Source organism: Mycteria americana, chromosome Z (genome assembly GCF_035582795.1).
Source record: "Mycteria americana isolate JAX WOST 10 ecotype Jacksonville Zoo and Gardens chromosome Z, USCA_MyAme_1.0, whole genome shotgun sequence".
Classification (NCBI taxonomy): Eukaryota; Metazoa; Chordata; class Aves; order Ciconiiformes; family Ciconiidae; genus Mycteria; species Mycteria americana.
This window is the reverse complement of record NC_134396.1, coordinates 37,203,801-37,231,406: the sequence shown is the minus strand read 5'-3', so window position 1 is coordinate 37,231,406 and position 27,606 is coordinate 37,203,801. Positions and strand designations below refer to the sequence as shown.

The following is a 27,606-nucleotide window of genomic DNA, read 5'->3' as shown; positions in this document are numbered from 1 at the left end:
GTATGATCTGGCTCTGGGCCAACTTTGGTTCCCACACTGCTCTGAGGCACTGAGGACAGTTGACAGGGCCAGATGTGCTCTGAGGGGCATCACCAAACCCCAGTAATGCCACAGGCTGGTGCAGCTGGCTCATGCACTCATAGCGTTATACAGTTTGCCAGCTCAGAGGGTAATTCTCACCGAGACAGACTGATGGGGATTGCTGTCACCTCCTCTTGTGTGTTGGGCATGACTGGCTTCCTAAAATCTCTCAGGAATTTTTGCCAAACGTCATTTCTCTTTAGGGGCTTAGGACACTGTTGATACCCTTGACATCTCCTCCTCTTTTCCCCTGGCAGACTGGAATTTTTATGGGGTTTGGTGCCTTATATAGAAGGGGCTAAAATGTTAATGAGTGTTGGGGTTTTCCACATGGCTTGAGGAGGTCTGAGGTTCTTGTAGCTTCTCCTACCCTTAACACCTACTGCGTGGCTTCCTGCAAGAGGAGAAGGCTTGGGCTCAGTAACCTATGTTGCTTCTTCCAATCCTACATGCTATGCTCTCTTTAAATAGCAAAACATGGTACAAAATATGCAGAAGATTTTAAAGGGAAATCAGGTCTCTGGACTTTATACTGAAACACATCCTCCTGGGTTCTTCTGCCCCACCTGTGCCAGAAGTGGAGGAAACTAATTTGTGACTTATGAACCCCTCTGTCCCTTTGGGGCGAGTTGGGCCTAAAGGAAGATGGAAAACTCACTAATAGTCCCAGTCTTTTGACAGAAACTTGCGCGGTTTGTACAAGTGGAGGAAAGGAGTCCTTATTTTCTCCACTGTTCCTTGCACTGTTGCATAAAGGCAAGTAAGTTATACAATAGCTAAATAGGGATTACACAACTGAGCTCCATAAATCTAAATCAGAAACAGAGTCTCTATCCTGCACTGGACAAACATAAAAATGTGGAAGGGTGAAATTCTGGTCCTAATGAAGTTAATGGCAAAGCTGTTCTTACTCTGGTGAGATCACAGTTTCATCCAAAATCTTGGCTCAAGCCTGTAGCTGGCTGACCAGGCTGGATATTTAAAGCATATCCCTGTTAAGTTTTTCCAAGTACTGGGATAAGACAACCTTCCTTTTTTTTTTTTTTAAGCTTTTTGCTTATGATAAAGAAATGCATAAAAGCATTTTAAGACCAAGTACTGAGCAACCACTTGCAAACCTGAACTGGAATCCTAAAAAAGGCCTGATATACTATCTCTGAGTGCAAGAACAAATATTAGCAAAGTACTTGTTCCCATGTTTCGGTGTCAATACTTTAAGCCACTAAAAGCTGCTGTTGAGTCACACTACTTGGGTATCAGAGGGAAAGATGGGAAACCCTGACCTGTGGGGGCTGGGAGTCCAAAAAAAACCCAGACATCAACAAAACAAGTAAAAGCCCCTAAGCTCTGCAAGTAAATAACTTTGTGAAATGATCCACTGTGCTACAAGGACTGTAGTGCAGCAGAGTGTCACTGGAGCTGTTTGGCACACAGACCAAACTAATTACTTGACAGTTGTTTTAGTTTGGCCTGGGGTGGACAGCAGTGCTGGGTAAGAAAAGCCACTGCAGTTTCTTCATGTCCTCGGGCTCATATGGTCTGACTATTGAAAACTATTGCTGTTACACTGAATGCTAGCATGTACTCCAGGGCTCCCCCCACCCACAAGATTCCTGCTTGATGCAAAAGAAAGGAAAAAAGAATGGAGGAGAAAAAGGAAAGCTTGTGCAACGAGGGCCACGCATCACATGTATTCCCAGCCCAAGGGTTATTTCTCTCCCCCTCTTCCCTGAAGCATCTCTTAACAACTGAGCTGATTCAATGCAGAATGTCATTAACAATCTAACAGTGAACAAGGACTGGGGATCATCCTTATCTTACAGAAGCAAGCTATAAATAATCATCTTGAGCAAATCTAACATCCTGACAGAGTGGTAGGATCCCAAAAAACTGATTCCAGTGTATTAATAAACACAAACGCTGAACCATTTCTTGCAGAGCTTTTTGGAGCTGTGTAAATTCTTCCAACAAGCATCAGATAAAGCTGTCAAGGTTGGGAAAGAATTGCTTCTATGTATGTGATCAAGTCTGAGCAGTTAAAAAGACTTAGCCTGCCATAAACAATTAGGTATGGTAGGTCAGTGCCATCCCAGTGTCATTGCTGACAGTTTCATTACTTAGGCCTGCCATGGATATAATTCTCCAGGCAACTGTCTGGAAAGTCATCATAGCCTTGACTGTTTCATGACCAGCTTCTGACCAGCCCACATATGGCCCCAGCAGGGCAGGCCAAAACCTCACAGGCTCAACTGTAACTTCCAACTTTTATCACTGTGAAATATGGTGGCACAACAGCCTGTGGCTCTGTCCCTCCCTTGCACCAGCTAGAAGCCAGCTGGAACATGAGGGGCTACATGAGGGTCCTTCTTGTTTTTCTCACTGTGCAGAACAAGCAACTACTCAACTTTAAGTTTCATACCCAACCATCATACTGCAAGCTTACACGATCAGTTTGGATGGAGCCATGCTACTTTACGTCTTCATTCATTCCCTCTGACACTTGTCTACCTCTTTCTCCATTCACACTTGTGTCTTTTACTAAGACCTCTCTACACCTTTCCTGCCTTATTTGTTCCCTCTCTCACATCCATGATTGCACACTCTTCACACTACTCCCTCTTTGTTCTCCTTTGTTACACCCTAGACCCCACAGATCCTCCCTTGGCCTCAAAAAAAGTGATGAAGAGGAAGAGAAGAAGTAAAGAAGAGAGTGATTCTGTATAAGAAACAGTGAGAAATGCAGTGTACCCCTTGAATGAGGTCCTTTGAGAGGTACCCAAGGACTATCCAGGTTACCCAGAATTTCCTTTGGTGAACCCCTGCTTTCTCCAGGTCATGGGTCTTGTTCTAAATTTGTGCCGCATTGGGTAGAAGCTTTGCTTGAGGGCTCATGTGTAAGACTCAAGGATTAAAGCCACAGGAACATGAGCAGGTAAGATGACGCCAGAGTCAGTACACTATCACATGCCTGTGCTAGGCCTCAGTTGTTGCCAGGAAGCCCATACAAATACTTAGCTTCCATCTCTTTTTGCAGGTAGTTTTTCTGCAGCAGGGAGTTAGTCATTTTTCAAAAAATAAGCAGAGCATTTATTGTTCAAAAATGCTGCCTCTGACTGTCAAGGCCTTTGCAAACACTTACTGTTAAGCATGAACATTCATTCTTAAGTGTAATGATGAACATGGTAAACAAATCCAGTCTCACTGAAGTACAGAACAGAGACACACCTCCAGTCCCAACAAGTATAGCTCATGCTTCAGATGCAAAAATCAAGAAACCCTGGCCTTTGGTGCTCACTGGTGCCCTTGCAAACACAAATAGAGGCAGTGATTACCATCCTGTGTATTTTTCCAAGTTCTGAAGTGCAGTCATGCTTGTTTTACATTGACCAAATAGCCTGAAGTGCCAAGTTTCCAAAATAATAAAATATAAGAGGATCTGGCTCATATGTTTACTAAATACTAGGTTTGCCTTTTGAAAGAAAGGACAAAGAACAGAGGAGACTGTTACTTCTCAACACTCAACAATAATTCTGGTGTGTAGCTTCCTCTGCCCTGTCCAACCTCAGCCGGACGTACAGACAATCTCTTTCCAGGCATCCCACAAACACTGACGCTGAGGTGACACTCTCCTTTATGGACACAGCAGCCCAAATTGGGTAGCTAAGGAAGAGGCCTTCATTTTATCTATAAGGAATTCACTGGCAACAAGTCATATGAGAGGCAGACACAGAAAATGTGCTTAAAGATGCTGAGTGGCTTATCTTACAGGACAAACTCTAGGGTTTATAAACTAACAGCTTGGCCACAGATTGCCTTCCCCAAGCCACAAACACCCGATACCTTCAGTTCCAATCATGAAATTACAAATGTGGTAGCAAACAGCAAACGTGGTCAACTACATGACTTGCCACATAGTACAAAGACCACATCAACAACAGTAATTACTGCACACAGTCCTGTTTATTCTGGCGATCCCAGAAGCCCTTTGCAAACTTCAGAGATGATTTTATGGCAACCAAGCTCAGGGAAAACAGCCTGGGCCAGAATGAACAAGCGCAATGGGCTACTCTTACCCACCACAAAACAGCTCTTCAACCATAAGCAGTATGACTAAAGACTTGGCTTAAGGCAGGAAAAACTTACTGACAGCCCTTCAGGTGCTGAGTATGTAACAATTTCTCACCTAGTCTCTTCCTGAGTAAAATAACTGGTCCAGTGCTGCTGTCCAGTACTCACACCTCCTCTAATAAACTGAAACATTACACAATACCCGAAAGTTACAATTTCCATTTTTCTTAGCAATATACCAGAACATATTTTAATTACTTCGAAGTAGTGGGCCAAATTTGATTACCCACTCTTCCTTTTTATCTGCTGCTGCTTCTTCTTCACTAAAGCCAAGCAAACATGCAAAATTTCTGCCCAGAGAAAAAGACCTTTCTGTGATTTATTATTAGAATATAAAGCCAACATATATAAACAACTGGACATGCCAATCTTACTCTGATTTACTCTCTCCAAATTTACCAAAACTTTGAATCTCAAAACCAGGTTCTCCATATGCCAGCCTTTAAATTACCCGACAGACAGATGGTCAAGTGTAAAAGCAGAATCAGTCACATCAATGTGGTAAGACGACTGAACAAGACCTAGGTTATTAACAATTACAGCAGTTCACTTACCCTATAGTAGTCTGTGCTGTATACATCTCTAGACATCCCAAAATCCCCAATCTTCACCAGTAGGTTCTCACCAACCAGACAATTGCGGGTAGCAAGATCCCGATGCACGAAGTGCTGTGATGCCAGGTAAACCATACCAGCTGCAATCTGCTGGGCAATGTGAAGCATCTGGGACTGGGTCAGCTCAGCAGGACGGTTGCCTTCTGCCATCAGTACTGCATCTGGTCCATGTGCCCTGCACCAAAATACAGGCTGATTAAGTGATAGGCCACTTGTAAGCTGGAGAGGTGAAAGGCATTAGTGAGACTAAAAATACGCAACTGACTTGCTCAAATATAATAACAAAAAGGGCTACAAATTCATTGGTGAAACAGGGGAAAATTTGTATCTTGTTTTTTTTTCATTTACTGTTCTCCTTCATTGTGTGAAAGACAGGTGGTGTGAAGAGCATTACACAACAGGTGATATATTACTCATGGAAATAAGGCACATGTGTTCATAATAATACCCCTCTGTCCACAACCACCACCTTTCTCCTGTTCCGTTCTAATAAATCTTTTTTGGAGAAAGGCTAGCAAATGTAGCTGTTTGGTAACTAAGGAAAACCTTATCATGAAAGGTGATAGAGTGAAAAGCAATGAAGTGGCATGCATAGCATCACTTTTCCTATGACTGGCATTCCTTGATTTCTACAGGGGGACAGGCCATTGAGCCTTCCATCTTTTCTTAAAGAAGAAAGAGCTAACTCCTTCTGAGATGCCATCTGAGAAACAAGGGCAGCAATTTCAGATTTACACTTTTAATTTCCTATCCAAATGCACAACATGAAACCGTTTTTGCTTATTTCATTACCAAGGGTGAGTCCTGCCTGAGATGGGAATGCTTGACAACAGGAAGAGGACACAAACACACACTGTTTGGAACAACTAAACAGCTTCAGAAATACAACCTTTTCAAGGCCTAGCAAGTCCCTAAGATGCAATAATCAATTGATTAATGAGAAACTTGTATACACTCCAGCATTTTGCACTTGGAAAGCCCAGCTAAGTACTGGAACATATGTGCTTCACTCATCTTAACTATGTTAGCTCTGGTGTACATGTGTAACATCCTAGTATCTTGAAGATACAGATATAAACATTACTACACACAACATTTTGTAGTAAGCATTACTAGCTAATCCTTATCCAATTAATGAGGTCATCTGGCAATCATTCCTCATTTGATACACCTTATAATATTCTGAATATCCCTTTCCATCCATTCCACTATTCTGTGTTTTCGGAAGCCTTTTTTATTCCATTCCTGCAGACTATTCTTTCTAAGAGACCACTTCTCCTCTTCCCTCCTCAACTTTTTGTTTTTAAAAATACTCTAGAACTGATTTTTATTTTCTCTCAAAAGTCCTTCCTTCCTACAAAGAGGAGTTTCAGAGAATTACCTTTCTAATCAATAGAGGTGAGGCCTTAATTCATCCCTAGGGGAAGGGCACAGGAGTTTGGAAAAGAGTTGCAAATTAATCAAAATCTGTGAGATCAAATCTGACACTACCTATTAGAAATATGATATTAAAATTGCCCCAAGGGAAGAACTTCATGAGCAAAGTGACAGATGTGAGAAAGAAACGAAGGAGGGTGTGTAGCATTGCTGGGACTGCATCTGGTACCAGGCAAAGAAGCTCTCTGCCACAGGGTACATACAAGCAGCTGTTCAACTAGTCTGGGTTGGGGAGGAATAAATGGGAGGATATGAAATCTCCAACCAAGACTCACAGGCAAATTCCCATTGAAAAGCACTGTACCTTTTCATTGCATGGATTTTTTTAATGACTGCTCTCAGACATGAAGCTCTGAGACACTAAATTAGAGAACTCTTCATCTTTTGCTAGCTTCCTTGAGGACATGGTCTGTATCTAATGAAACTTTTGGACTATTCTTAACACTCCATCCACCTTGCTTGTCCTCTGGATGCTGGCTGTAAATGAGGTACTCCTCAGTCTCTGCAAAAGCCAAGGACACTGACAGAGATTTCTTTGGATCCACATCTGCCTCCACTAGCCAGAACAAGCACAGGCCAGGCATGACTTTGAGGCTTTAGTCCTAGATCTGAAACAGCCTTTGGCTGCATGCAGACGGCAAGGCTCATTTGGGTTAAATTTCGGATTCATTTTTCCCCGACAGCCTTTGGTGGCGCTGCAGGGTAAGAAATACAGGCTCTCACCGCCCGCTTACAACTAACCTCTCATCTGCAGCACAAGCTGCAGCAAATGTGAGAGGAATGACAAATGGGAGCTTAGGTTTAACAGCTTGTCCCAGCATAATCATTTTATGTTCTAAAGACAAGGGCTGATTAATAATTAAAAAAAAAAGAGAAGACCTAAAGAAGTAGGAAATATACTGTCTGCTGAACTACCTTTCTGTACAATAATTCAAAATCGGAGTTATGAGGTAAGAAAAGGCCAATCAAAAAGAATCAAAGAATAAGTATTTCTTATGAAATAAGAAACTATTTCTTATCAGCTGCAAATCTGGCTTCTAATGGAAACGCAATGTTCTGAAAAAGTACAGGGATGGCATCTTGGGAAACTGCAGTTCCCTCCTGATCCACGGCAGAGGTCCAAGCAGGCAAATGTAAATGCCCCGACATAGCTCTGGCAATATTTTTAAATCCTCTGCCAGAGAGACAATCAGTCTGGGAAAAGTAGTAGCGTTTGCTCTGCATCCCCAGTTCAGGCCCTGGTCTCCCTGCCAAACCTGGCAGGCCTGCCAATAAGGGAGGATGCTAGTTGATGTCATTTGATTTTACAGTGGCTATTTGTTCAGCAGAGATTAGAAAGACAGCAAACTCATTTCACATAGGCTATCAAAAATGCATAAATGGCAACACTAGCAGTCACTAGCCATTTCAGTCAGACAGAAAATCTGAACCCATTTAAAGTGACATCAGTTTTGATTGTTTTACAGCTTTATCACAGGTATCTTTCCAAAATGGTGGTACCCCTAGTTATCTTCGGCAGGAGGGATCTCAGTACATTGAAATGCCTTTGTGATATTCTTTGATGAAAATGACATAGAAGACCTTGAAAGAACAGTCCCTTATGCAAATGGTTTTTTTACATAGGAGAAAAAGCTGTCTCTTAACTGCTTATTTTTATGTCAACAAGCGCAGGCTAGTGGAAATAGCACATACACAAGGCCACTGTTCATAACTTCCTGGTTCATGAGTTACCTATTATTGTGAACTTTAGGCATCATCTATTTATTTATGACTGCTTTACTGCCAAATTTCAATTTCTAATGCACATTCCTGAACAGTTTCATGAAATAAAGCCCTAATCTGGACCCCAAGATGTAGCATTTTCCATTGCATTGACGTTTCCACGGTTCACAGTTTTCTTGCTTCAGATTAATGGCAGTCTTTCCAAAACACTGAGAGGAGGGAAGAGAAAAGGGGTTAGATTTCAAAAGCTCTTAGACGCCTACAGATAGTGATAGGTGTTGAGTGGGATCTTCCCAAATGCTACCAGAAAGCCTGCAAGAAAATGATTCCTACTGTAAGATTTATAACCAAACATTTCAGAATACACTGAAATATATTGGAAACAATATTTCTTTGGTTCCCATTCCTTTGGTGCAAAGCATAAGGCTTGACTTAATGGTACTTCCAAACAGGTGAAGAAACAATGAGCCCCACATCCCAGTATGGAAGATGAGAGTTGCACAGATTTGCACTCCTAGGTGTCAGCATTTTCCAGTGGTAGTAGTTAATTTGACATTAAGTACCAGTAATGCCTACCTTCTCTGCCCACTTCTGGCTTAGTGGCACAATATGTGTTTGTGGATTTACCTGAGAAATTTGTTAAGATCTCCGTGCTTCATATACTCAAAGACCATGATGAGCGGATCACCCTCGACACAGACACCGTAGAACTTGACGATGTGCTCGTGTTGCAGGTTAGTTAGCAGCTCTGCCTCGCGGTGGAAATCCTTGCGGGCATTGTCGCTGGCATCCTTCAGTGTCTGGCGGAGAAAACGAAAATGTAAGGAAGGGGAGATGTTCGCAGAAGGTAGCGAACATGTCGGATGGCACTGTAAGGGTAAGATAAGGACACTCTACTGCATAAAGGATGGAGGAAGTACTTTCTTAATAACTCTTTTAGAAATGCAGATGTGATGTTGAAGTGCAATTAAACAATGGCAGTACAATTCTCATTCTCCTGCCACACATCATTCCAAACAATGATTTTTCTAAGAGGATGAAGGAATACTCATGATCTTGCTGTGCCCAGTCTTTTCCAAACACAGAACAAATAAACTGATCTTATCCAAAAAATATACTAGTACACAGCTGGTTCATATCCCTTAGCATTTAACTCAGGCAAACCCTAGTATCCTGTTGGTATTTACCTTTCTCGTAAGTTCTTTAAAATAAAACTCTGCTTGCTTAAAATGGGAACGTAGATGCATTCTTTATGTATTACTAATGTTGCTATTGCTGATGTTGGCCCCTACGGTGTGCTATACATTAGGTAGATTTACACAAGGGTACATCCCTGGACCACAACTTACAACCTGAGACTTCAGCCAGAAACTCCTTTGAAATTCAGTAAATGTACTCACATGCCTAAGATTAAGTATGTGTATAAGTAACTGGAGGATCAATCCTAAATTGACAGAGAGGAAGTAGATGCAGATCAGAATTCTGGGGTGTCAATTTTTCTCACCCCCTTTTATTTATACAACTCTAAACTCTTGCATAATTTCATTTTGAAGGAAATATAGCAACACTGGATCAAATAGGACACTTAAATGTTGTATAATGAAATAATGCTAATTTAACTGCCAGACATAGGCAGTTCCAGATCTCTTCTTAAGAACTACAATTCCTGAGCAAGGAAACACTTTCACACACCAAAAAAAAGGCAAATTCTGACACCAATTAAATGAGGAATAATTATAATTGACAATAAACCACTACTAGGCTCTACCTTCAAAAGGTACAGTGGTTGCACTATACTAATTCAAACAGTATTTTTAAAACAGTAAGAGAAAGATAGCAGGTTACCAATGTTCACAAATTATTATTCACAGAAAGTGATGTCTGGGCTCTGTACCTCTGGATTTTAACTACACGTAGACTTAATACAAAGGAAGATGAGACACAAAAGTAGTGGCATTGTTTTAACTAAAGATGCTTTTTCCTGGACATCTAGTCACTTTATTTTCTACCGTGAATTCATATACAGAGCATGGGACCAACCACACTCATCAGAACAGACACAGAACAAGTTGATACTGTGCAATCATTCTGCTAACAAACCCAGTTTTTAGCTGCAGTAGTCATGGTTTGTTCAAGCTTTTTCTTTAACAGAGACAATTCTGTCCACTTTTCTAGTACTACACGTATACATGTGTGAGGAAGGGACTAGAAGGTGACTGTTGGACAGAACACTTGCTTTACTTGTGAAACTGCAACTGCAGGTCTTGAAAAATGAACAGCTACCATAATAAGGTTCAGATGGGGGGACAAAGAGCAGGGCAGACTGGATAGCCATCTACCAAGTTCAGGGGCTTTTCCCTGTGGATCTCAGGATCTATGGATCCTAGAGGCAATAGAAATCACTCATGCCACAGATGTCCCTTCCCTGAGGGACCCACTTAGGAATCTCATGTGTCTTCAGGCCCAGAACCCTTCTTCCACAAGTTTCACCAATAATGATGCAACAAGGATATTGCATCATCAAAGCTTTACAAGCTATATTAGTATACACAGCTATATCATCTAAGGTGGATATCACATTGGCTCCCTGTTATGGTCCCCACACAACCACATCTGAACTGAGCGAGGACTGAAATTGAAATGTCTTCCAACGCTTCTGGGCTCTGGGATGATGATTTAACATGATACAGGCACCAACCCACAGTCCAATCTATGCTATATAACGAAATCATCGGGAACAATTCTGTTGTCACTTGAGTTTCCTCTGGTGGTTTCATGTATAAAGCAATTGGACTGTAATTCTTCTCAACAACAGAATTAGAAAAACAATTCATATAAAAACCATTTTTAAATAATAGCAACCTGGAAAAAAATTGACAGGGAGAAGCATAGGCTTATACTCTTTCCAGCAGGCTCTTTCCCTGGAAAGACAGCAAAAATGCTGACAGCTCTGCCCTGTGAGGATGGCATATTGTATATTTCAGAAGATGCTTTTTATCTCACAGAAACAGCAAAATTATCATATGACAGAGCAGTTGCCATGGCAATTACACATTTTCTGTCAAACAGCAAAATGCAGAAAGGTCTAAAACCCAGGTAAAACTCAGGCAGGGTTTCTACTACCAAGGGGCGACTTGAATTTCTATCACCCACCATTGCAAAACCCCCTTTTCATTATTTCATGCAGCGCACAGAATAGACACAATGCATGAGAGATAGCTGACACAATCAGGCAAGGACGAGACTGGAAAGTGAAAAAATTTAGAAGTACGTAGAATTTACATAGAAATGACATTGACTAATGCATTTAGCTTGTTCTCAGTGCAAGAGAAAAAATAAAACCAAAATAAAACCGTAAGAGCACAAAGAGAGAATAAGACATATTCATTATTATTATCATTACTGACAAGTATGCCAAAGCTCTGCATACAAAGCACTCTCACCAGTCAATAGCAGTTCTTCTTGAGTAGGAACTGAGATACAACATGTACTTTCCAACCACTCAGGCCAGCAGTAAGGAGGAGGGACACGCTTCCTTGGGCAACAGAGGGACCCCCTGGCTGTTACAGGAGCTCCACATCTGCTGTGTTCATCCTTGTGACAGTTGGACCGCCACCCCATGCTTATTCCCCTCCACAGAGCCCCTGCCCAGGTATCCACGTACCATCTGGTCTCTGCAGACCTGTGCTCTGTAGCGAGCGCAAACCACCAGCTCCTTAGTCCACCTGGACACCCCGGAGCTGCATTCACGGGCGAGTCGGAGCAATAGCAGGGGGATGTGGCTCTCACCAACATCAGTATGACTTGGTAATGAAACTCTCATAACAGCTGTCCTTTATGTTGTTTCAGCCTTCCCCTATGAAATCCTTACTACTGCTCCCCATCACCATGTAAGAGCTGAGTGGTATATTTCCTCAAGAAATGAAGGGGTGGTTTTGACCCTTCTCTGAACTGAAGACCTGAAGAGTTGGAAACCTTTGGTCTTCCTCTGCAGGTGCCGTGGAAATGTTCTTCACCTCATGTACATAGCAGTCTGCTAGCTGAGAACAACCCTGGAGCAGCACAGGGTGAACCCCCCTGCAACCTCCCAGGGGAGCCAGAGGCAGCTGCTAACCTATGCCCTGACAGTCATCTTCGCCTCCAACATCAGCCAGGTTAACCTAGTGCAAGACTATGCCTGGGGATCCAGTCCTATGAGGAGACAGTACTGATCCAGGCCTGAACAACCACCGTGGCATGGCAAAACGGCCCGCAAGGAAACAATAACTTTTCCTTCCTCCATCCTCCGTTCTCTAAAAGTGCCTGCAGCACACGGTGTACTGATGTGATGTACAAACTCACCTGGGGGTAAGGCTAGTACAATGCCCATGCACCCAGCTTAACCTGTGGTTAAGCTCTCTGCTGACAGGGTTTGACCCACAGAAAGCATTTCCAAACACCCAGTGCTCCCCCCAAACAGCCTGATGGTCGAAACAAATTTAAACAGATTGTCTTTCTCCTCTTCCAAGGAGCAAAAGCTCAAGCACTTTAGGTTGTTTATTCTAAGCCTGATTTTATATCTTCCCAGATTTTTCTGGGCCTCTTAGCTCCTACATAATTTGCTGCAGCAATGTCAGCATTCGGATACCGGCTGGCCAAAAAGGAGAAGGATGCGTGTTGAATCAGACGGACTGATGCTCAGGGCCAGGCACGAAAGCGCAGTTGCCCAGCAACCAGCAGGCACAGGCAGCCGTGGGGACCACCAGCCACCCTGATCCAGCCCATGCAGGAGAGACCGTGCCTCCTCGCTGCCAAAATCCCCCCGGCAATGCCTTACTCCTCACCAAGTACATATTCCCACTGGGCTCACCAAATCTACTTCACAGAGACAGGTGTATTGTGGTTTTGCCCACGGGGGTGAAGCTCTCTTAAAGCCCTTGCTGTATGCTGGGAGGAACTGCCCTCCACTGCTAGCATCCAGGTCTGCTCCTCTAAGACTAAAAAAAAAAAAAAAACAAACCAAAAAATCACACAATCACACATTTTCACTGCCAAACCCTGTGCCCAGTGGTGGGATCTGGACACAATCCTCTGGCTAGCTCTCTGCACACCGGTGAGGTCCCATCACTTGACCTCCACTGTGACTGGAGGATACCTGTGAGCTATGGTTGCTACCATGGTGAAAGAGAGAAGCGCTAGGCAATTAACCCCTCAGTTATATAGGGATCAATCCAATGGCATAGTTCACCAAAAAATTCGCTCTTTGATGGCAGCCAGAGTCACATCTTCAAGAGCCAATAAGAGAAACATAAAATGTGCATAACCTGTCCCCAGAGGTAGTTCTTCCCACAGCTGCCTGCAAGATCCTTACTAAGGACACTACAAAGAGTGTATTTGGTAAAAAAAAATAGTGTGACAACTGGTCCAGAAAACTGATGGATTTGTCATCTAAATCCATGGAGACATCTCTCCCTTTAAAGGCTGAATGCTCTTCCTTGTGAATTACACTGAGAAAGAGCAGCAGAGAGCGAGCGCGGCACAGCATTCAACAGCAGAAGTGCTAGGCTCCATTTGGTCAGGACTTTCAAAGGGAGCAAGTGAATGGAAAGACTTTTATTTTGCTATCAAGCAGCTCCCTGAAGTGATAGAGGAAAGGCAATTTCCACTCTAGCTTCACCAAAATACAATAGAAAATTCATTCAGATCTAGTTTTGTCATCTCCTATCTCTTGCTTTCTCCTGTCTATGATATATCCCTTCAGGGCTTAATTTTTTCTCACCAGTCAACGTGACTGAATAACTCCGAAGTATCAAAAAGCTTGTAACCTTGGCAAACCCCCAAAACCTGTTATTTTTGATGGAACAAGAAAGCACTCTACAAGACCATCCTCCTTTCATGTTCTCTCACTGCCAGATCCAAAACTCTTTTTCTTTTTTCCAAATTCAAAAAGACGATCTACTCAATTTCTTTTACTGTATTGTTTGATCCAAAATGTACACATGGTTGCCTAATTCTGACTGGTCAGATAAAATTATTTTCTGATCCCTAGGCACAGCCCAAATTCTAAATGTGCATTCCCCCTGTGTTTAATGAGATACTTCAAATGCTGAACACCTTGTTCTGCTTTTGGCAGAACACTACAGATGGAGATAAGAGATTGTTGCCAGGGAGACTTTGCAAACTCTTAGAGTGTGGTTTCACCAATATTGTTTTCTAGCATACATCCATAGCTGAGGTCAACAACCAACCTCAGCCCTTCCATTTTGGGGGACAAAAAGGCTTGGTATGGTAAAGCAGGTTTGGTGTCCAAGCTCTGAGATCAAGCTGGAAATCTTATTCCTTGGTAGATTCCTAATGTACCATGTAGTCTGTGCCCTTTAGGAGAACCAAACAAATCCCTTTTTTTTCTCCCTAGAAATGTGAGAACTATTCTGTATACTTGAAACTCCAAGGTTATAGCTGTTTTCACGTAGATTCCTCTTCCTGTGGACTGTACTTTCGGAGAGTTGACTGGAGCTGTATAATCAAGAATCACTCCTCCAGGTCTGACATATCATGACTTCTGGATTTCCATACAACCAGTGTTTAACAGCACATGATAATATTATCCACAAGTTTGTTATAACATTCCTGGCAGCTATATTAATGACAATTACCCACAGATAATTGCAGTGGCTAACTGAAAGAATGGCACAATCCTGCAAAAGAAAGGCCTTCTTTGACTAGCAATTATACACATAACCTATTCACTTGGCTAGTAATAGATTATTTTTAGACACACATATATCACATGTATTTTTAACGACCTAGACATTTTTTTTCACTAATTATATTTTAGATAGTTCATAAAAGATTTTGCCCCTTTGTGACATAGTCTGTTTCCCCCCTTTTCCTTATGAAATTCAGCTCTCATTTTATAACCCACAGCAAGATCAAATATCGCATTCTCTTAGCATTCCATTAGCCTTGTGAACCCTTCCACGTATATCAGAGCAGTTACACTGAGCTACGGAATAGGCAAACATGATCATTTACAAATAAAATAGCATGAGTTGCAACCATGAATTAATAATGGAAACCCTAGCTTCTTTTACCTTCACTGCCACCAAGATCTTGTCCTGCTCGGGACAGAGGTTATAGCATTCTGCCAGAAAGACTTTCCCAAAGGCTCCTTCTCCCAGTTCTCTTTTGAGAACAATATTGTGGCGCTTGATGTGCTGCACAACTGTGAAGAGAAAACAAAACAGAGGTCAGAAGTGAGCTGCAAGGCCAGGATGGGACAGGGCCCATGCTTACAGCCACATGGAGACAGGGTTGCCTGTAGAGTGGGGTGCATGTTGTGGAAGGAATCAAAGTGCCCACGTGTCATTCATTAGTGCCTTGACCAAAAAGACCAAGTTAATATATTTATATTTGGAGAGTAGTGCATTTGCTGGAGAAGAAGACATGGAATTAAGAGTCACCTGGGAAAAGGCCATTTATCATCATGTTAGGATGACTCCTGCAGAGCATACGTAACAGCCAATGCTGCTTTTTTAAAAACACGAAGACAAAGAATCAGAAAGTAAACCAAACCTTTATCACACCACTTGTATTTTTGTAGCTCTAACAATAGCTGAACTCTCTCGTCCAAAGCCAAAAAGTTTTAAAATTAACCTAATCCAGGAAGACAAAATATGCCCTCTTTCAACTAAATCCAACTCACTCTCTGGTTCTCTTACCACTTGTTCAACTGCTTTCCCTCTCTGTGCTATACTACAGCTACAATAAGAGAGAAATTTTTTCTCCCAAACGTGATTTACAGTACTGCTCTGAAGTAAAAGAAATAAAAGACGGACAAAGGTTTTAGTCAGCATAGTGGACAGAGCCTTAGCTGAATTGCTGCCCAGAATCAATTGATTCAGACATTAAAGTCCTTGAGCATTTTTGTTCAACTCATTTTACATTTTCCCTTCAGCACAAGCTTCCATTAAAAGATTTAATATTTAAAAGACTGTACCAAATTTTGTAGAATACATTATCAATTTGCAATGTTCAAGCTAAATAAAGCAGCTGTAAGGGCAGTTTAACTGGCCAACTCAACAGGGTTGACAGCTTGTGTTGCTGAAATTGTACAAAAGTCAGCATCTACGGATGAATTTAACCTCAATGCACTCAGCTGCTTTTGCAAACACTGAAATGTAACCCTGCCTGGACAAAGTCTATTTGCAACTTAAATCCTAAACACAGTGAAGTAAATAGTGGTGCACAGGCATCAGGCCGGCTTCTGCAAAGGCATGAATCTCACCTTGGCTGCTTAACTGCAGGGACCAGGACTGAACCCTGCCAATAACTTAGAATATATTCAGATGCAGACCAACCTCTGCCTCCGTGCTTGGACACACACCTGTTCCAAACTGGGTGATCACTTACGCAAAAACCACCTTGTCTCCATTACTAAAACATGGAAAACAGAGGGCTGCTGGTAACAACAGTGGGAAGAAATGGCACAGCCTGTCCCCATTGCTGTCACTAGCATTTGGAGAAAGGGCCTACTGTCTATGAAAGAAAAATATGCGTCCCCCACACCCTGAGCCTACAGCGACGTAACCCGAGTGCACTGCATGTAAATGCACTTTGTATGCATGTGGGTACGTGCCAGTGCAGCCCAGTGCTGGAGCAAGCCGGGAGAGCGAGAGATGTCCCCAGGCGCCTCCATCATGAGTCTGCCAGGCGGGCAGTGCACCTGAGGAGCAGACCTCTGCCAGACCCAGCTGGCACCTGCCAGAAACCCCCAGGCCAGCAGGCCCACCATGCCCTGGGAGCAGAGTGAGGACAGCCAGCTTCTCCCCGTGCCACACCAGACCCACCAGGCCTTGCTCCTGCCCCCGCAGCTGGCGGCTGCCGGGGGAGCACTGCCTGCCCCCTCCTCGACGCCAGGCCTCCCGGCAGAGGCCACACATCCCATTAATAGTGAAGTACACCTGAAATGAGACTGCACGGTACCAATGTTTTTCACTCTTGTCGAACTCTGGTCTAGCGTAAGATTAGGTTTTGTTGTGGTAATGCATTTAATACGGGTATGCTTGGTTTGGCCAGCTACCCGAGCGGCTCCCCTGCAGTCAGTAGGAATTTGCTTTTTATTTGCATTTCCTCCTCAGCACTGGCTTTTCAAGTGAAGCACAAAATGCAGTCAGGAGAAGACAGGCCTGAACCAAAACACACCTTTTCCCCACGGACACAAGGTAACTGGCTTCCTCGCCTCTGCTAGTACTAGTCACAAGGCAGGCACACAGGGAGGACCACTGCCCCGGCACACTGCCTGGGCACGGGAGCGTGGCATGCCTCGTGACCTGCGCTTAAAAAATACTTACTAATAAATGAGTACCCCCCCCCCAAACCTGCCATTCAATGCTGCCTCTTGGGGAATTCTTCTCTTTCCCTCTGCTTGACCAGTATCCCCAGGAGGATGCCTCTCTCTCTTTCCTAGAGAGAGAAGTTCAGCTCCACATTAACCAGTATCACCATCTTAAAATGTCCACAAAGCCCATGGACAGGGAGTAGGGCTGAAATCCTATCCTATGGGTGTCAGCAGCAAAACTCCAGCAGAGGCAGTTTTTCACTTGGTTCCCTCCACAGCTGCCAAAGACCTCATGATGAAGACGGTCAACTTCCTGAATTTTGTGCGGGTCCTCTCTGTTTTGAACCCAGCACACCCCCAGCGCTGGCCCTAGCAGTACGATGGTTTTTTGTGAAGTTCCTGGAGGACTTCACAAACAACAAAGTAAAAATAAATAAGAAACATATCAAATACTGCTCTGTAGTACACTTACAGCTGCTCCTAAACGCTCTTATATAAACCAAGCATTTGAATAAACAACCCATCCCATAAACCACTGTCAAAACTGAAACACAGCAAGCTGCAGAAGAGATCTATGGAGAATATATTTGCAACTTGTCATGCTCTATCCATCCCTGTTACCTTTCTGAGCTGCACCAAGTTACTAAACAAATAAAAAATGACAGTAAATGTGACTAAATGGGCAGACATTAAATATAAGAACAATGTAAGTAAATCAAACACATATGATGTGATGGAAATATGAGCTAAGGAAAATATCCCTTTAGCAGACTCAGGGCCCCAGCCATAATGACACCGTCTTCAGTGGGAGGAGATTTCAGCAGGAGATATACTGAAAAATTCAGGTCAAAATCTGCTTTCAGTTAATATCAGGATAAAGCCAATTATCTCTGTTGAAGTCCAAGAGATTATCCTCGATTTACATTGAAGAAACAAAGCAGAATTTGGCCAAAGAGGTGGCAGAACTGAATTGCCAAAGAAGAGGTCTCATAACATTGTCTCACAGGCAAAGATACACAAACATTCAGAAGGCAGCTATGTATTTTCCTCCTTTTGACTCTAAATGGTTATTGCCTTTGAGCTGCCATTTGTACTTTTAAGAGCACATCATCCCTGGTTTAAAAGATCTTGTCTGATTACTGTAAAAAATACCTTACATTGAGCTAACAGCTAAGTCGAGTTGAAACACTTAAAGAGAAAAATGAAACATAAAATATGAAGTGAGACCGAGCAAATTAAACAAGGGTAAATGCTGAAAAGAGGCTGTGGTGTTAAATAATAACCACACAGCTGTGCCCATAGAAGCAGGGGGCTCCCACGGATGACTGCAGGGAATTGGCTGGCAACAGGGAGCACAACTGCAGAAGAGGGCTCTCTTCGCATCTCGAGGTCTCAGAGACATCCCACCAACAGAGCTAGACTTCTAGGTGTTCACTCACTAAGAAACAGCATGTTGCACTGGAAATGATGCCTCAAAGCCTTATCCTGCAAATGCTATCCGAAAGCATGGGATTGCACTCCCCAGGTAACCTACCTTTGATGGTGAGGCTGAACAGAGAGGGTCAACACCACGCTCTGGAGTTGGTCCCAGCAAAACAGGCAATTTGGGGTCACCTCACCACACTGAATTCATTGAGTTGGATGTGATTGATTCCAGCCACAGACAGCAGGACACTCAGCAGTATAAATTATTAAAATGTTTCTGCACATAATTAAAAAGTGAAATGCTGTGACAGAGTGAAAGTGTTTTCCCCTTGGTCACAAACAATAGGCCTGAACATTTCACCACCACATGTGACTGTTACACCACCTAAGCTGACCTTCTACACAGCACAGAGCATAGTATTGAGTCAAATGACTTGTGCTTGGCAGGAGACTGCCTCCAGAAAGTGGCTCTGCCAGTCTTGATTTGAAAGTCTGAACTATTCACTTGCCCTAATGTGTAATCATTTTCATTGCTAATAAAAATCTATGCCTTTTTCTTTGTCTCTTAATTTTTAGCTTGTCTGGCTTGCATCTCCCTCCCTTGGGTTTTAGGAGACTTTCTCTACTAGTTTGAGCAGCCTTTTAAGGTCTGGTATTAAATATACATAATCAACACTCTTCTTGCTCTTGGTAAGGCAAAGAAATGGGAGCCCCTCCTAGGAAAACATTCTCTCCAGTTCGCCAGTCATTTTCATGGGTCTTCTCTGGAAAAATTTTCAACAATCTTTTAGAAGTAGTTGTTTCCAGTTGTTTTTCTCAACGGGAAGCCACATTCTTGTATCACTCTCCACAAGGCTGTGATAAAAACATAAAATCAGCTCCTTGTATCTCTGCACATCCAAAGATCACACTAGTCCTTTTAAGGCTGGGTTTCCTAAAGAGCACGAAAATTACGTAGTTATGTGGTATGCATGAGTGTGTCTCATCTTAAACACCTCAGCCAATTACAATATCACAAGTGCTGTAAGTTTCAGAGGTGTTCACATATGCCTTATGAGAACAGCAGAGCAGAGGAGAGATCTGTCCTTATGGAGAGGCTGCAACACAGACTCACTGCTTGATGGACAGTAAGAACCACAGCAGACAGGCTCCATCATCACTGCTCACTGAACTACCAACACTGGAAGATCCTGTTGTGTTGCACGCCCACTTAAATCATCTGCTGAGTCTGCTTTCTAGGATACTGTTCAAAATTTTGCTAGTGGTGCACATGTGGAACAGTCCTAATGAAATGTGTTGTGCCAGGACTCTGAAAAGAGAATGAGGATCTTCAAGATGCCAAGTAACCATGCAAGGTAGTATTATAAACATATTCACAGTTGCTTAAAAAAAAAGCAGCCACAGAAAAGACTTGGCTTGTGATGTGACATGAGGTGCCACAGAAAGACATTTTGCAAGTTTCTTCATTTCTTCTCCCACCATTTCTCTTGCAATTGCGAAGACTCAACTACTTCTAAGATGGTGCTAGAAAAAGCAGGTGTAAATGGCTGAGTGATTGTTCAGATAGTATACCAAATTTGTACAGCATTTGTCATGCACATAAAAGAAGGGGTGGAATTTCAGAGAGAATCCCATAGCAGGAGGATACAAAATCACTACGAACTGCAGACAGCAAGTCTAGCCCAATGGCCATCAGATTCTGCAGCAGCAGCATCTCTACAGTTCTGCACGCTATTGCCAGAGTAGAAATTTTGGCAGATTGAGGCATCTACTCTCTAACATGGTAATAAAAGAGAACAGCAACCACTTTTTTTTTTTTTTAACCTTTTAACCTGTCAACATTGCCTGGATGCAGAAATAGGCCAGCTCAGTTCTGAGGGTATATTTCTGATTATTTGATGTATTTGTCCCATACGACATTCATTATTTCTTATTCTCTATATATTTTAGTGTAGTGCTACTGTTGTTTAATTTTTACCATACAGCAGCAACAAATTCTCATGCAAGACTGGTGCCCAGCTGTTGTAGGCACAAACAAAAATGCAGCATGTTCATATATATAGTCCACAGCTGAGATTCAACTCATACCTCTTTAACAGAAGGAACATAAGCCAACAGAAAACCCACTCCCCAGGTACTCTGCTCTAAATGAAAGGTGCTGGCACAGGGTATAGAAAACTGAGTATGGAGTATCCACAGAAGAACTAGGTCAGAAAGGCACTCGGGCCTTGTCATGTTACCTGTACAAGTATGGCTTGTGAATCACTTTGAATTTTGTTTTATTTCTTTGAAAAAGAACGGTTTAATTCAACAGTGGTAAAACAGTTATCCCTGAGTGGCCATCAGTGATTTGCCAGATTTTTCACAGGCATCAGACCCCAACTGGGCCTTGAGGAGACATTTAATGGGCAAGTTGAACAGGCAGTGATCTTCCTGGAAGAACTGGAGACATTCATGAAAGGCAAACCTGTGAGCATTCACAGAAATGGCATAATTCCCAGGGATTTCCTAGCTGTCAAGAGCTACATCTCATGATAAATCTAATAAACCTGTGATTGCTACAGCTTAACCTTTCAGTTGCTTCGTTTACAACTTAAATCCTCACAGGATCTATACTTTAAACCCCAGAGTTTCTATTGTCTTGGCTGAGAATTATGCTTCCCTTTGTGACACAGTGCTGCAGCTCCTGGGAGGGTGCCCAGTCCTTCCCCACCTGCCTGCAGTGGCAGGGGCACCACAGCTTTTGCCCACTATAAACTCATTTTGCTGTAGCTGGCATGGCTCTTCTCTGGCTGAAACTCAAGTGTTTGCTGTCTTTTGGGGTTAATATTTGATTTCTGGTGAAGCACTTTATCTTACTCTTTTGTTACGGTAATTGATTTGTTTTAGTTGGCCAAGATCCTCTCAGTCTGGCTACAGATAGGCATATTGCCATACTTGACTAGATCCTTATAATCAAATAAGAACTACTTAATAATAAATTATAATAACAGTGCTATCATTGTTTTAAATGCATGAGCCTTATGAGCTAAATTTACCCTTCAGGAAAACAAGAATAATGAAGTTGACAGTTTTTCCAGGCATGAATTTGCCCTTGCATACAAAACTAAAGTACACAAGGCCTTCAAGCCTTAGCAACCTGAAACTTTTTTATTTCAATTATAAATATGTATTAAATATGGATTTGATCTGTTACACGCTAAAACAATTGGGACATATCAGAATAACTGTAAGCTAAATTTGGTGCTCTATGTTCAGAATAAATAGCAGATACCAATCGCTCTGCGTTTCTCTTTCTACGCTGCTTCCAGCCTACAACAGCTTTTCAGGACAGTATGGTAAATCAGCTTTAAGCAGACAATTGTGCTGGAATTTTGACCAAACGTTGCCTTTGCAGACGTGTATAGACTTAATTTGTAAATGCCAGTCTCAATGCCCTTCTTCCAAAAGATTAATGATTGTAAAACTTAAAGGCTATTGTGCATGAGTTGCTGTATAAAACCTCTGCTAGTATTATTTTATTGTGGCAAATCTGGTCTGTCTTCCATGTTTAAGTTAACTGGAGACAATGATCTCACCACCACCACCCTTCTCTTAGCTCAGGCCAGGAAATCCTTTCCCTCAGCATGATACTAATCTTTAGGGATCTTCTATGCTGCAGAAAGAGAAGCACTCAGCAAAGGATGGGGAAGTACCATGTAGCATATCTCATATGATAGATGCTTGCAGGGCAGGAGGGCTAATAAACATACTGTCTTCAAAGTATTAACTCTTTTCTATCTCTATTTTCAGAAACAGGCGTAGTCTGAAAAGCATCCCAGGATGCCAGTCTGAGAAGCAGGACCTGAAAGAAACATCATACATTCAGAGACTAAGCCATATTCAAGCTTGGCGTAAGTGGGTATAAAGGTGAAATTCAAAGGAGATTGCCCTATTTTTGATGTAAGTTTCTCTGCTTTGCTTTTTCTCTTCTTATTTTAAAAGGAAAAGGACATCATTTTGTACGTCGATATACAGGAGGACAGAAGGGTTTTACTGGTGGCTTTTCAAAAGGAAATATGAAAAGTAAACAGAGCTTTCAAGCCTGTGAAGGAATAAACCACGTGTGTAGCTCACAGTCCCAGATTCTATCCCCTTATATAAAAGTTAAGCGCACACTTAATCTTTACCTTTTGCTGAACTGTTTTACTAATAGATAGCATAGCATCTGATCTGCCATGTTAGATGGGTAGGTCTGCCCTGTTGCAGCTAACTGTGCATGGAAAGAAAAGGGAACAATAGAGAAGACATCATAGGAGCATGACAAAATCCAGTCTTTTATATATGAATTTTAAGCATATTATTTAGCCTTTTCCTAATAATTTTTGTCCTGCTTCTGAGCACCTTTTACAGTTCTATCAGGCTGCAGCAAGTGTGTGGCTTTCCATGAGGAAAGCCGAATCTTATGCATGCCCATATTTTGCTTTCTTTGGGCCAACTGAAGTACACTCCTCCCTTAGAGGGAGGTTCAGTCTCTGCCTGCTTCCTTAACTGCACACAGCTAAGGCTTTGCCACTACATGGTTACTTGCTCTTATGATTCTGTGCGTACCGCCCCCTTTCCTGGGTTTTGCCATAAGTGGCCTTTAAACACAGAGAAAAGTTACAGGTTTGGTTATCTCCAAGGAGGACCCACAAAAGACACATAAAGACATTGGTCATTGCAAACAAACGAAAGAAGAAACCTTCCTCGCCCTTTGATCAGATCCCTGTATTACTCACTAAGAAACAAAATCAGCAGGAAGGAGAGAAAACAAGTCTTGAGTCTTCCTGTACACTGAAAAGGAAAGAACCGCAGTTTGCCCTCTGTCCTCTGGGGATGCAGAATGGGTTAGCACTAACCGTTGTACTGCCCCAAAGCCCCATGCAACAGAAGAGATGAGCAAAACCATCATAAAAGGTGAACGGACCTGGAAGAGTGGCTATTCTCTTCTACAGACTGCTGACCTTCAGCATTTCTGCATCCTTCCATGGTGAGACATTTCTTGCTCTGCTTTTGTTTCAATGACAGGCTCACAAACCTCTTTGCTAGGGCATGCCATCCACAGAGGCTTATGTTCCCATAAGGCATTTCCCCCTTGGCCCCTGTTACAGTCTCAGAATCCCAGTGCTTATGGGTAACAAAGGCAGTTGTAACTGGCAGCATATGGATGCAAGGTACACCCAGAAAATTAGTCTTTACGGCTGGGCTGTGCCAGATACCTCTACTGCAGCCACAATGCAGTCAAAAGATTATTACATTGTACTAGCTTCAAACAAAAGCCCTACAAATTCTCACTTATAGATCATCCAAATGAAGTCATGAAGGGTTTGCAAGACTGAACGTGCTGAGGTTTTTTCAGGATCAGATCCTCAAAAACTGCAAAGAAAAGATGACTTTTCTTTTGTCTTGTTGCACATACACTGGAAAAAATTCTTCCTCTCTTTCCATATGAATGTAGCACATGCTTCATCTTTCAAGCTTAAAAAGATCTGCTTATTGTAGACCACACATCACCTCCTCTGCTGACCTGGTTCTTCCATCCTGCATCCTCCGAAGGACCAAGACTGTAAAGTGTATGTTTGTTGTATGGTAACACCACAAATTATTCCCTGTGTAAAGGTCATGAGGGTTCTACAGCCTGGGTGAGTTCTTGTCATTCTCCAGGGTCTGACAACCTCCCCAAACCCTAGGGAAGGATGCGAATGAGACTGTGTCATGCCCCTTGAATTGAGCTTTGCTTAAGCAAACAGTGGTGCTCCTACTTGGAACTGCTCTGTAAATTACACTAAACTATAGCCCAGCAGGATTTGAGAACACTTCAAAGTCTTTTTTAATAGCAGCAGGATAGGTGCCTATTCTAATTGTCCTGATAGAAAGCCCAACCTGCCCCATGGATACAGTGAGAAAAGAAAAGCTGTGGCTTGACAATGAGAACAGCAGGACTTTCCCAGATCACTTCTCTTGCAAAAAATGTCATGTATTTTCTCTTCTCCCCTCTTGGGCCTGCATGTTATTTTCATGTAACTTGAAAACTAACACATCTAGCTAACAGATCTAGCAGAGAATATGAGAAATCTCCTTCCACTCACTTGGGCTCTGGACTGCATTATCTGTCAGTTGAAATTATGTTTCTCTACATTTCGGTCAAATGAGGAGGAGTTCTTCTTCGCTAAAACAACTTTGGTGAGGGAGCAAAAGTCTCAACTACTGACAGCCCCTTGCAACTGGTCTGCACAACATACAGCCCAAGGCCACTTGCCCTTTAGTGGATCAGAGGCAATGCCATGCTCTGTATGCCCCTGTGGTTGCGGACAGCTAGGCACCAGTTGCTCAGTCAGCACGTAGCCCGTCTGTCCAGCCACCAAGCCAAACGGAGGTAGACTTAAAGTAGGAGCAGAGAGTGCCTTGGTCCCACTATAAACAACAAACCAACAGGTCTGTTTCTCAGCAAAGCTCCCTTCAGAGATCTGTTTAAATAAGGGCTTCATAAATTTTCACTAACACGTATAAATCCCCTCCCACATATCAATAAAACTTTATTTTAGAGAATGAACACAGATACATTAATCAAAAGTTAACTGTAAGATATGTCAGCAGCTAATGAAAAACAAAGACCTGTACTCCTTTAGGATAACAACATTGTTCCACAGGGTCCACTGTGATAATGAACTGTCAGAGCCCCAGTACCAACAGCGACAACACAACCAAACAACAACTAAATGGGATCTTTTAAAGCTGTGGCCCATGACGAGGTTGAGGACAAGTTCAGTCTCTGCCAATATGCTTTCAGCACCTAAAAGCATCTTGGTTTTGAGTTGATAATTACAGTGTGCTGAGCCAAGCAGCTGTCACTAAGGAACAGGAGCTGCCCAAATGAAGCAAAATGCATAGAAGTTTACTGCTGATTTATCACACAATAATGAACCCAGTTACAGCCTTTTGAGGCATGGAAGTGAAAGACAGCAAGAGGGAGGAAAAAAAAAAGAGGAAAGGGAGGAAGAAAGAGCTTTGAACATTTTGTTCCAGTCAGTTTCCAAGAAAGAGGAAAACGCCAGGCGTGATTCAATCGAAGGATGCCCTCCCACAGCCCCGCTGTTGCTGGAGAAGTGGCCACTGGGCAGATACCCGAGACACGTATTTCCCAAAGCACACAGACCGTCTTTGCCGAGACGTGAACTCTCGCTAATGGCAGCACACACACAGAGCAGGGCAAACAAGAAGAAGAACGGCAGAAATGGCTGAATGAACTTTATTCAGGATCTGACATACGATGTCAGTATAATGAACATGACCTGAAGAAGAGTGTTACACTCATAAGCAGACTGAGTTGGCAGCTCTGACCAATTAGTACCAGTTAATTTTATGGTGATAGCTAGTACACATGTATGATACTCTGTAAAAGCTTAATAGATGTCACCATAAATCATAGTCACCTTTCTCCCCTGCGCTCTTTATATTTGGAAAGTACTTACAGTTGAATCTTCTGTAATACTTGTTGTGGACTGAAATTAATGCAAATGTAATTCTGGCAGCCTCTGCGAGAAACCAAAAATGCATGGACCAGAAAAGTTCTCTTCTCACCTAGCATCTACATGACTGTTGCTTTTAAAAAACAAAACTGCTTTGTTCCAACTACTGTACACCATGATATTTACAGCAACTGTAATCTGCACAGTACAAAGATAGGCAAAATGTAGGTTTTCTCTCCCCTTCCTTCTGAAGTTCAAGTTCTCTTCCAGAGCAATAAATACCAGCTGCCTACATACTCATGTACTTGGAAGGCATTTTGAGCAGCAGTAACCAATACAAATGGCTGCTACATTTGTTGAACTGTAATGGCAGAATACCCCACATGCTTATCAGTAAAGGAAATACTAAAAATTACCAGAATTTTTATTGTTACCAGTGAAACAGCTGGATTTTTGTCTCAAGTTGCTCAGAACTGGCACTTGCAGCTAAGGAAATGGGTGTTGCCTGTTGATATGCATGCCGTCTACACTCAACTAAAACACTGAGATACACAAAGCGTTATTGTTAGCCCTACAGACAAGATGTCACCAGGGTACATTAACAGACCACTTTACAAGCAATGTTGATTAACTGCTGCCTCCTGCATGACCACCATCAGCAGGAGGGCAAGTACAGACCTGCTTTTAGGAAGAACTGGTCTGAAGCCTGTTACAGAGCTGGACGGCTACTTTGCCTGTTGGTAGCCCAACATCCACAAAATGGTCCTTGAGCAATTTCCAGGACTCTGTGTTTCTAGCCTGCCCTTTCAGTCAGAATTTTAAGGAGAAGAGGAAGGGTCAGAAGCTAACACCATTATTTATAAACCAATTTCAAGATTTATTGCGTAGTTTTTCCAGTGTTTTCCCATGTACAACTCTCAACTAACTTACAGGCTAGTGTGTTGCTTTCACCATTGCTTCTGTCACATCTGTTCTTCCCTTGTTGTAACATTTTCATGGATACGAGGATGGTAATTCAGCCACGTGTTCCAAGAATATAACAGGCTCTAACTGCAAAAATAACCACTACTGATTTGCATTTTTCCTTACAGAGAAACTACAGAGAGGCAACATTGTTTGCTTCTGAAACCTAGACACACACACACATAGAGATGAAAAGGTATTTGTCATCAGCGCTTTGGCAAACAACTCTTACGAGGCTTCTGCTGAGTGAATCCCTTATCGTTGTTTCCCACACCTAGAAAATAAGGCCAGAAATGCTTACCTAGCTGTTTCATAATAGTGGGTGGGTTTTAAATATTAATTACTTTCTATTTGGACAGTGTCACAAAGCTATAAAGTGTAAGTTTTGCATTCATCAAAGTTCTTATTTGGTGTATTTTGAAAACCA

General features: G+C 42.5%; 1 protein-coding gene across 2 annotated transcripts in view; it reads right to left on the bottom strand.

Annotated features, from left to right (window-relative positions):
* The window catches only part of NTRK2 (neurotrophic receptor tyrosine kinase 2), a 201,246-nt gene that overhangs the window by 34,349 nt on the left and 139,291 nt on the right, over positions 1 to 27,606 (bottom strand). For both annotated transcript variants that reach the window (XM_075488574.1, XM_075488573.1), the window contains 3 exons: positions 15,056 to 15,186; positions 8,610 to 8,782; positions 4,764 to 4,998 (listed from right to left, as the gene is read on the bottom strand). In XM_075488574.1, coding sequence (XP_075344689.1) covers positions 4,764 to 4,998; positions 8,610 to 8,782; positions 15,056 to 15,186 — 539 coding nt within the window. The remainder of the gene's footprint in view (positions 1 to 4,763; positions 4,999 to 8,609; positions 8,783 to 15,055; positions 15,187 to 27,606) is intronic.